An 11,006-nucleotide genomic window follows, 5' to 3' on the forward strand; every position below is an offset into this window, starting at 1 on the left:
CGGAAACATTTATGCAGAATCTTCCACAATCAGCTGCAGGTCGTCCAATTCTCTGCTTGCTCTGACGGTGGTTCTCTGAGGGCTCATGTCCACGGGGAAAATAGGATTTAGGATCCGCAGCGGATTTCCTGCATGCGGATCCGCACCCCATAGGGATGCATTGACCACTCGCAGGTACATAAATACCCGCGGATCGTCAATAAAAGTGATTTTAAAAAAAATGGAGCATGAAAAAATCTGGACCATGCTCCATTTTCATGCGGGTCTCCCGCGGGGACGGCTCAAAAATAGGAGACCTAAAATAGGAATTTAAAGCATTTACTCACCCGCAGCGGACCGCGAAGCTCTTCTCTTCCTCACGGCCGCATCTTCCTTGCTTCGGCTCGGCGGATGTGCCCGGCGCATGCGCGCGGCACGTCGACGACGTGCCGGCGACGTGCCGCCGGCGTCAGGAATTCATCCGCCGGCCGAAAATGAAGATCCGGCCGTGAGGAAGAGCAGAGCTTCGTCGCCCGCGCCGGATAGGTAAATTCTTTTAAATTGCTATTTTCGACGCTCATGTCCGCGGGGCAGGAGGGACCCGCTGCAGATTCTCCATGTAGAATCTGCAGCGGATCTGATTTTCCCCGTGGACATGAGGCCTGAGGACTTTGTGTGAAACGTAGGCGGACACGCTCTACTGTTTCCACGCTTACTGGTGGACAGACACATGATTTTTAGTTATAGATGCAACCTTTTTCCTTAAAATTGGAGTACCGCTTACAAATTGAACGTCCACTGGGTAGATCTTCCCCAAACTTCAATAAAAAAATGCTGTTGCACACTAATAGACTGAGGTTAGTTTCACGCGAGCAAACGTGATATTGGACTGTAAAGCCCGGCTGATATCACTCTCTCCAGCGTGCTTGTTACTTGGGGGATGCAAGGCATTATCCTGTCAAAAACGCCTCCCATCCCTTCAGTAAAGTTGCAATCCTCCAGGGCAGCTTTCAGCTGCGTCAGCGGATCGGCAAGTGTTTTTCATAGCTTTTTTTAGAAGTGAATCTTCACCTCATACACGCTGTGCGATGTGTTTTCCATCCCCATTGAAGACAATGGGTGAGGCGTTCTGAGGGAGCGCCCAAAGATAGGACATGCTTCAATTTTTTCTTGCAACTTGATGCAATGCGGGGGAAAAAAAAAATCACTTATGTATATGACTGCATTCAAAAGAATTGGGTTCATATTCATTCAAGATTTGTGCATCTCTCAACGCAAAAAATGTTCTCGGCCGCTTGAATGCAGACATGAAAATCAAGGACACACAACTGTTTAACAGTAAGACCCTTCTTGTTACCCATAGCAACCAATCACAGAGCAGCTTTAAATTAACCTCGGCACTTTGAGAAATGAAATCTGCGCTGTGATTGGTTGCTATAGGTAGCAAGGACAGTCTTACTGTTAAACAGTTTCGTTAAACAAAAAATTTTACCTTTTTGTTTCCATTGATAACAAATCTATGTATCTGAATGTCATTAAATGGGAGTTGTGGGGGTTTCAGGTTGGGAAGATCATTTGAATTACTCTATATATTATTAAGGCCGCCTGCAGACGAGCGGGTCGGATCCGGCAGCGAGAATTCTCGCCGCGGGACCTGACCCGAGAGCCTGCAGGGACGAGCGTGTACTCACCCGCGCCTGGCGGCCCCGGCTCTTTCATGTGCTGGCTGCGGCGCAGCCGGCGCATGCGCAGACCGGAGCCGGCGGCCGGGTGAGTGCGTGCCCCGCACAAAAATAGGACATGCCGCGGTTTGTTTGCCGCGCGAGATTTCGCGCGGCCGTCTGCATAGGAGTGCGTATTGTAATGCACTCCTATGCAAACTTTCAGTGGCGGAAATCCCGCGGGAAATACCGCGTATTACCGGTAATACCGGTATTTCCCGCGGGATTTCCGCCCGTGTGCAGGCGGCCTAATTTCATTAGGAAAACACAAGTTTTCCATGTGCTTTGGTGGTGAATAGTCATTAAAAAATCAATAAAGTATTTTACCGCTATATATAGAAGCCTTTTAAAATGTAGAGATAGTGAGAAGTTCATGAAGGTCCATTTAACGACTCCTGGAAACGTGAACCTCAAAATTAGAATCACTTTACCCAAAAAGGAGAGATTTCATTGTAATCAGAAATATATCTTCTAGATAGTGCAAGACTTTACTCTATATAACACGTTAAAATGATTCATTGTAAGGAATGAGATATAAATTAAGGATTTTTTAAAATAAGACTTTTATTCAAACGCTTAAGATAACATATGGTCTGGTAGCTTCAGAAAACCCATAGGAGCGCTTAACCCAATATAGTGAGAGTGAATGTTACAAATGCAAACCATTGATTCCGACATCCATATGTATATTGACATTATTCATGCTTAGTAAGGTACAGTGTTGCTTTATCCTGGATGTTGTAGTGATTTAGTGTATGTTCATTGTCAAGCTCCAGATCATTAAACTTCAATCTCTGCTGATCTACTGGGATGCCCTCTTTGTCTTGGATCTTGGCTTTTACATCCTTGATAGTGTCACTAGTCAAAACCTCAAGGGTCATGGTCTTTTTCTTTGGGATTTCCATGTTGACTAATACATAAAATCTCAGAGGAATAGAAATGCGAAGTGTTGATCCCCCTAAGATGTTGTAATCATGTAGGGTTTTTGCAATGTCAAGCTCCCTATCAGCAAACATCATTCTCTGCTGATTGGGAGGGATACCCTCTATGACTTGTATCTTGTCTTTCACACTTGCAATAGTATCACTGGGCTCCACCTCAAGGGTGATGTTCTTTCCAGTAAGAGTTTTCACAAAGATCTTCATAGTTAGCTGGAAAGAAAGATAAATTCTGATTGATTAGATGAGTACAAATTTAAGATTGATATTCAGACTTAAAAAAAAAAGGCAGAAGTAAAATGTGTTGTAGAGTATAAAGTTGTGAACTGATGAACTGTAGTACTCCGGAGTTGGGCACTCCAGCACTTTCTGTGCCAACTATAGCCTTCCAAACAGGTCCTAATGTGATGTATAATAAGTGTGTGAAGTTATGATGTTATGTGTTCATATTTCTCCACTGTAATATATGTTCTGGCAATATTCTCCAGCCCCTGAGGTTTACAGGTCACCTAGGAACAGTCAGGGGAGTGTTTAGCCAGGCTTAGCAAAGAGTAGAGAGTCTGTGATTGGCAGCCTAGATCTGCATTACATGTTAAACCAGTTTGAGAGTATAAAAGAGAGGAGTGGGCAGAGTTAAAGTGTTTTTTCATAGTCTACCAAGAGTCCAGTCCAGGCAAACCTGAGGTAGAGACTGGGAAGGAACAAGGAGAAATTCAGTGCAGTGGAAATTGAATATCTAAAGTGTGAGTACTCAAGACTTAGAATGTTTTAGTAACGGAGGAGAGGGAAGAGGAGAGTAGAAAGAGATCTAAGTCAGCCATTCCTAGACACCTGTTACGATCGTGTGGGCAGGCAAAGCACGGAACCCACACGATCGTGACCAAAGAGGACGCACACGGGTATCACCAAGGTCACACGAGACTCACACCAGTTTCAGGCTACTGACCCTGTGCTACAAGGAGGAATGAGAGAGGCCGTACCTAAGGCGGGACATTGCCCCAATAAGGGCAGCCCAGCGGTCTTCGGATCTGGGCCCTAGCTGATCCTAGGAGCCACGCACCAGAACAGGATGCATTCACATGACAGACCCAGAATACACTGCATACAACATGCAACCACTAGTAACAGATTGGAAGCTGAATATAAATACCAGGTATTGGTTGACATTTTGTACAAGAAGTTGTAAGCTAGCAGGCCACTTCACAGCTCCTGGTTATACTGCTAGTCCCTACACTAACCAGGAGTCCAGCAGAACCGGACACCGTTCACACCGCACGCTGCAACAGGACACAACACAGATTGCAGGACACACAGCAAGCTAACACAAAACTGACAGAATTTAAACGTACAAACGGACATGAACCAGATCACAATGCAAACCTCACCAGACAAGCATTCATGACTGCTCACCTTAGTGGCCATACAGACTGACCAGGATCTGGGTTTATATGTGAGCACAGATCCAGGGGATTGGCTAGCAGAAAGTACCACACCCAGCAAGCTCAATAATTAACCCTGAGAGTGCTGTGCTGCTGGAATCACCATAGTACAACATGTCTCAGCAGCACACATAACAGTACCTCCCCTTTAAGTATAACCAAAAAAAAATAATGCAACTCCTCCAAACCGCGCACGTGTACAGGATTTATCTAAAAAGGACCTGACACCAAGGCAAAGATGACAAAATGGGAGAGAGTAAGGGAATAACTAAGCAGGACCACTGCGCCTTATACCAAAAGGCCACCGAACAGTAGCCTGCATAGAATATGCACAATCCAGAGGGAAAGAAGGCTACCATCCCTACTGACATAGCGTGAACAGCACTTATCACTACGGACCTGATGCGGACGCCAGCCTGTCAGCAGAGGAAGTACGCCCTGGTTCCTCCCACACAGGGGTCTACAACAAATTACGTCCGCAGGGCACACCTCACCACAAAACGGACACCGGAACAGGAATACAGACTGAGATGGAACTCAGACAAAACATGCATGCCACCAAAGTTATATGGAGCCACCATACCCACCGTACAAGGGAAAGGACCACCAGAACACCTATCTGGCTATAAGGAAAATTGTGGCCGGCGTCACCAGCTCGCACCACGCACACAAAAATCAGATGTTCGGAGGCCGCACCTGCCAAGGGAAAGGAGAAACCTGCGAGTGGCTACACTTGCGCGGTCACAGTACCACACCTACTGAGTGCATCACCCCAGAACGCCAGGAAGGGAAGGAACAGCAGGTGTCCAAACCATCTGTGGGGAAGTACGGGGAAACTTGCTCCAACAACTGCATGCAATAGACACTACAACACAGAGTGTCTACCATACATATGAATACCAACATCCTCAGAACATAACTATCCACACCTGATGTCTGGCCACCTGCCCAGACACTGGACTAGTCACTGTTCACACACACACACACACACACACACACACACACACACAACATCCTCAGAACATGACTATCCACACCTGATGTCTGGCCACCTGCACAGACACTGGACCAGTCCCTGTTCGCATATGAACATATAACATACAACATAATGCATACCACATAGATGTTGCACAACATAACTAATATAACATATGCATACTAACAAACATGTAGCACAACATACAGTTGCATAACATACTCAGAATCAACATATAAAATAATGCCCCCGCACTTACAATAGGGGGTGCATTATGTTACGATCGTGTGGGCAGGCAAAGCACGGAACCCACACGATCGTGACCAAAAGGGACGCACACGGGTATCACCTGGGTCACACGGGACTCACACCAGTTTCAGGCAACAGACCCTGTGCTACAAGGAGGAATGAGAGAGGCCCTACCTGAGCGGGGACATTACCCCAAAAAGGGCAGCCCAGCGGTCTTCGGATCTGGGCCCTAGCTGATCCTAGGAGCCACGCACCAGAACAGGATACATTCACATGCCACATGACAGACCCAGAATACACTGCATACAACATGCAACCACTAGTAACAGATTGGAAGCTGAATATAAATACCAGGTATTGGTTGACATTTTGTACAAGAAGTTGTAAGCTAGCAGGCCACTTCACGGCTCCTGGTTATATTGCTAGTCCCTACACTAACCAGGAGTCCAGCAAAACCGGACACTGTTCACACCGCAAGCTGCAACAGGAAACAACACAGATTGCAGGACACACAGCACACTAACACAAAACTGACAGAATTTAAACGTACAAACGGACATAAACCAGATCACACTGCAAACCTCACCAGACAAGCATTCATGACTGCTCACCTTAGTGGCCATACAGACTGACCAGGATCTGGGTTTATATGTGAGCACAGATCCAGGGGATTGGCTAGCAGAAAGTACCACACCCAGCCAGCTCAATAATTAACCCTGAGAGTGCTGTGCTGCTGGAATCACCATAGTACAACATGTCTCAGCAGCACACGTAACAACACCAAGCTGAAAGGAAAGCAAGTCGGTCAGAGTCAGGCTCAGCCCGGAAACAGAGCAAAAATGCAAGGAACATAGGATAAATGTATTTCCCTGTATGACATCCCTGAGGATCTAAAGAAATAATTAACGCCTGTACCTGTTTCTACTATGGTTTGTCAGTGTGGACTGTATGCAACAAGTTTGTCTCTAATCTGCTCTTGAAGAATAAAACAGTTTTGGTTTACTGTGCCACCAGACTCCTGGAGTCACTTCCCACCATCAATTCCATCTTCAACATCTGCACTGAGGGACCACACTAAGCACTTCAGGCAGGACAGAGGCTAATCCCCCATTTTTGTTTAATTTTCCACTTTTTTGTACTTATTATTTTGTTCAGAATGCGTCCCTACCTGTACACAGACTGGTCTCAGGACAAAACAACTTCTTTCTATACCCACCCCCGCGGGTAGTGCCCAACTGGAGTGTCACATCTTACCTTGCCCGACCCTGCAGGCAGCACACAGTGAGAACTGCCAAAATTTGCCACTATGTAGTATGCCATCCAAACCACGGTTACCACCTTGCCAGGAGGAGCAGAGCCACCGTGACTACCATCTTAGTTTCCGTCACTGCTTAACCCCTCCTAGGTCTGGCCTGTTGCAACAATAGATTCTGTGTATTTTTTTTAAGATCCTTTTTTTACATTAATAATACATTGTGGTTCTGCTTAAAGGCAAAAGACATTTCTTCCTGTAGAACATCAATGTATTGCATTTATTGCAAAACAAAACAACAATGTGGGGAACTGAAGTTACAAACTCGCTGCTCTACAGACACGATGTCCAACACATCTCACATTGTACAATAACACATTAGTGTAATAAGTAACAGTAAGGCCTCATGCACACAGGGAAAATTGAGCAGCGGATTCCGCACTTGTCAACAGACGCATGTGATCCGCTGCTCAATGTGCCCATTGATGTGTGTGGAGATTCCTCTCTATGCACAGCAGCGGATTTTATTTGTGCCCTCTACGTGCAGAAATAAAATCGCAGTATCCTCTTTTTACCTGCAGATCCCGCAGGGATGCCTTCCATTAGAGGCCGTCCCTGCCACGACACACCTGCAGCTGTCACAGCAGATGTGCCGCAGATCTGCGGGAAAGCAGGACATAAAAGAAAAAATAAAGGCACTGAGCATGCACCAGGTGCGTCAGCCGGCACGCCCGGATGCATCCGCTGTGCTGAAGAAAGGAGATCCGGTGCGACGGAGTAGACTCGCACTGGATCCGAAGAGGTAAGAACCTGTCTTTTAATGCCCATGTCTGCAGACCCGAGCGGATTCCGCTGCGGGATTTAGCAGCTGAATCCGTGCATACCCATGAGGTCTAAGTATAACATACCTTCTTTCTCTTCCAGCAATGACAGCCAAAGTGTAACAGCCTGAAGTGTAAGCTGCTGAGAGTACAGCTGATGGACTGATTGACTGCAAGCAAGTACTGAAGATATATATTACTGAGGAGAAAACAAACCAGTTTTGCTTGCCTAAGGTGATCAAGTAAGAAATTGCTTAATGAAGAATTAATCTTGTCAAGATCAAAAATTCATAGAACCGTATGATGATTATGATAAATATAAATATAAAATTGTGAATAAACAGGAAGATCTAGAATTCATAATGGCATGCAGTAATGATGTAAAGATATATAAAGAATAAATAAATGAATTATGAAACACTCTGTTAATTGTATACCATTATCCCCAGCAATTATCGCTGCCCATATATCAGCTTAGCTGTCAGGAATAAAAGAAAGAAATTCTTTAAAAATTCTTTTCCAGTACCTCGTTGAGCCCTGGAGGGATTAATGTTTGCATGTTAAAAATCCAATACATCTCTCCTCTTTTTAATAAAGACAAGAGACCTGGTTTGATAGTTTCTATGGGTGTTATTTTGAGCCCCGTTGGGTCCCTATTATGCATCAATTTGAAGTGCCGTGAGACGCTGTGTTTTTCAAAGCCTTTGATGATATTGTTTCTCTGTTTATTTAAACGTATTCTTAGAGCATTCATTGTGCGGCCTATATATTTTAAACCACAAGGCCATTCAAGTAAGTAAATGACGTAACTTGTGCTGCATGTCATTAAGGACTTTATCATGTGCTTTTTTCCGGTTTGGGGTAGTTGGACTTCTTTTCTACCATTAACGATAGCCACATAACATTTGCACCTCGTCACTCGGCACTTATAGGAACCTTTAATGGGCTGTATATTTATACCCATCATCGTATAATATTACACATTTTAGACTTTATTTGTACTTTTTTATTCATTTTACATTATAATCACCGTATGGTATTAGGAATCTTAGACTTCATGGATGTTTTATGTGATGCTTAAATCATGTAATTTTACAATGTTTATGTTTTACACACCATCCAAAAGCTCCCATCAATTACCACATCACTGGATGGTATTATGAATTTAATCTGAACTGTTTTTTATGATTCTCAGACCACACGCTCTTACTATATTTATATTTATGTTTTATACACCAATTATTATTATGCGCTTAGGGCCTTTTACTCCAGGAACCGTATATTCCTCTTACTACTATTTTATATCATCTACACTTAGCTTAACTGATGAAATGAAACCATGTTTTTTAGCCCCGCCCCTATAATAACGGGGCTTAACTCCCTTCAGAATGACACAGCTCCACCCACAAGATGGCGCTGCACATGAAACAAAAGTGATACACATACATCTATAAATGTGAGTATGTTTTTATAATCTGTTTATGTATTTGGCTTGAGAAAGGTGCCTGTTGCACCGAAACGCGTTGCCTGTAATTCTATTTTACAAATAAAATTGAAAAATCGAACTCGCCTACCGCAGTAATATCCGCGATTGGGAGAATCTAGAGGAGTCAGCACTTCAAGGAGGGGGCTTCTTGTTTAAAACACCCCCCTCCTCCCGAGTAAGTGCCGTTCTTTTTTTCTTTTCCGTTTTCACCAAATCGACGCTTCTACTTTGGGTTACTTGCTTGCATTTTCCACGAGCGCAAACGTTTTTTACTCAAAACTTGCAATCAGGAGCGCTGACATTGGTCTCCAGATTGAACCACTGAATGAGTATCAATTGGTAAACATATTCCACAATGTGAGGGAACTCATACCCCTGGTGTAAAGCGCATACTAATAAAGACATTTATATGTGACATAGAACAGGATATTGGTGATATGTGATATGTCCAGCAATACAAGCAACCAAAATGATGAAAAGAAATAATTATATATATATTTGTGTGTCCAGAAATACAAACAACCAAAATAGTAGAAAAAAAATGTTTATAAATCAAGAAATAACATTGTGAAGATATATTCAGCAATTTAAACAACCAATCATTGTCCAGCCTGTAATTGGCTCCTCTTTGAATACTATCTAATCTATACCCAATCACTGCATTACCTCTCTTTCTTTCTAATAAATATATAACAAATCAGACCTATAATTGGGACCCTTGGGATATCCTGTGCCTAATTAAGGCCTCATTTCCACGGCACGCACGGATTCCAAGTGCGGAATCTCGCAGCTGAATCCACCCGTACCCGCAGCCATGGACAATTTTTTACCTGTGCAGGTCTTCTTCGTCCCAGCTGGATCTTCTTTCTTCTACACGGCAGATGCATGCAGGCGTGGCTGCCGGAAAAAAAAAAAAATTCCTGCTTTCCCACGGATCCGCAGCGCGTCCAAGGTGCCAGATAAGGAGGAAATTATCTTTATACCTCCCATACTACCCAATCTGGGTTAAAAAATGGGTTATGGAAAGAATACAGATAACGCTCCTCCCACTAGGCCATATAAAGAAGAAAGCATAAAGCATCCACAAATCTGCAAATAAAAAGATTTGTTGAATCTCAAGAAATTATGTTTCAGCAAAAAAAAAAAGTGACGGACATAATAAACTCCTTGAAGTCAAATGAGTAATTATTGTAGCAGTTCAAATGATGTCCCAAAGCAACAAGGGCTTTGTCATGTGGAATTGAAGAATATAACGAGTGTACATCACATGTGACCCATGAGGAGTTCTCTGTCAATTTAAGCTTCTTGATAATTTGTAACAATGATTTGGTGTCCTCACCATGGCCCGGAACCCGAGTTACTAGGGGTTGTAACAGTTTATCCAGCCATTGGGAGAGTCTCTCCAATAGAGAACCAATTATAGGATGTAAATGTGGAGGAAATAGATTTTTATTAAGTTTGGGTAAGGCATAAAAAATTGGGTAGACAGAGAATTCCACCAAAAAGTAATTCATTTGTTTCTCATTGTTGACTCCAAGAGAAAGACCTTCCTCCAATAATTTATGCAGTGAGACTTTAAATGATTCTGTTGGATCTTGTTCAAAAGTCTGTACGTATGGGCAAGGCTTGATACTTGTGGATTCATCACCTGCTGAATAAATTGCTACTATGTCTCTCATCTCATCCTGTCCAATCATGTGTAAGGGTGATGGATCAGTTCCACATTCAAGTAGAGAAAGAACTTTGACAATATTGGACACAGAACAACAATATAAGAAGTCCAATTTAATGCCTTAGTGACCACCCCATCTACGTTTTATGTCCTGGCTGGCTGGGCTTTAATCCTTTAATGCTTCCTCTGGGGATTAAAACCCTGCTGGCTCTGGACATGACAGCTCCATGCTGTTGGTACCAGAGGTAGCCGACAACCTAGAGCTGTCAAGGGGGGGCCGTGGGAAGCCCCCCATGGTCACGCAATTGCTGGTATCCACCGGATCGCATTAAAGTCAATAAAAAGTTTAAAAAAAAAGTTAAAGTTTCAGCTTCCCTTATGGATCAGATCCGTAAGGGGAGCTGAGGATACTCAACCCCATCCTCTGCGATGTCCCGCGGCGTTCTAGTCCTCCATAGGAAATTTAAAAACTC

The 11,006-nt window shown here is 43.7% G+C and overlaps 1 protein-coding gene across 1 annotated transcript; it reads right to left on the reverse strand.

Moving 5' to 3' along the window:
* Positions 1 to 2,244: 2,244 nt before the first annotated feature.
* LOC136625372 (polyubiquitin-like) lies at positions 2,245 to 7,569 on the reverse strand. The gene is made up of 2 exons (XM_066599507.1): positions 7,463 to 7,569; positions 2,245 to 2,851 (listed from the first exon to the last, which is right to left on the reverse strand). Exon 2 carries the CDS (start codon positions 2,843 to 2,845, stop codon positions 2,396 to 2,398), a length of 450 nt encoding a protein of 149 aa, XP_066455604.1. The 5' UTR covers positions 2,846 to 2,851; positions 7,463 to 7,569; the 3' UTR covers positions 2,245 to 2,395.
* Positions 7,570 to 11,006: the final 3,437 nt, after the last annotated feature.

Source organism: Eleutherodactylus coqui, chromosome 4 (genome assembly GCF_035609145.1).
Source record: "Eleutherodactylus coqui strain aEleCoq1 chromosome 4, aEleCoq1.hap1, whole genome shotgun sequence".
Lineage (NCBI taxonomy): Eukaryota > Metazoa > Chordata > Amphibia > Anura > Eleutherodactylidae > Eleutherodactylus > Eleutherodactylus coqui.

What these genes read in the sequence shown, in the direction of transcription:
- LOC136625372 (XM_066599507.1), bottom strand. Translation starts at nt 2,845, where the DNA reads ATGAAGATCTTTGTGAAAACTCTTACTGGAAAGAACATCACCCTTGAG.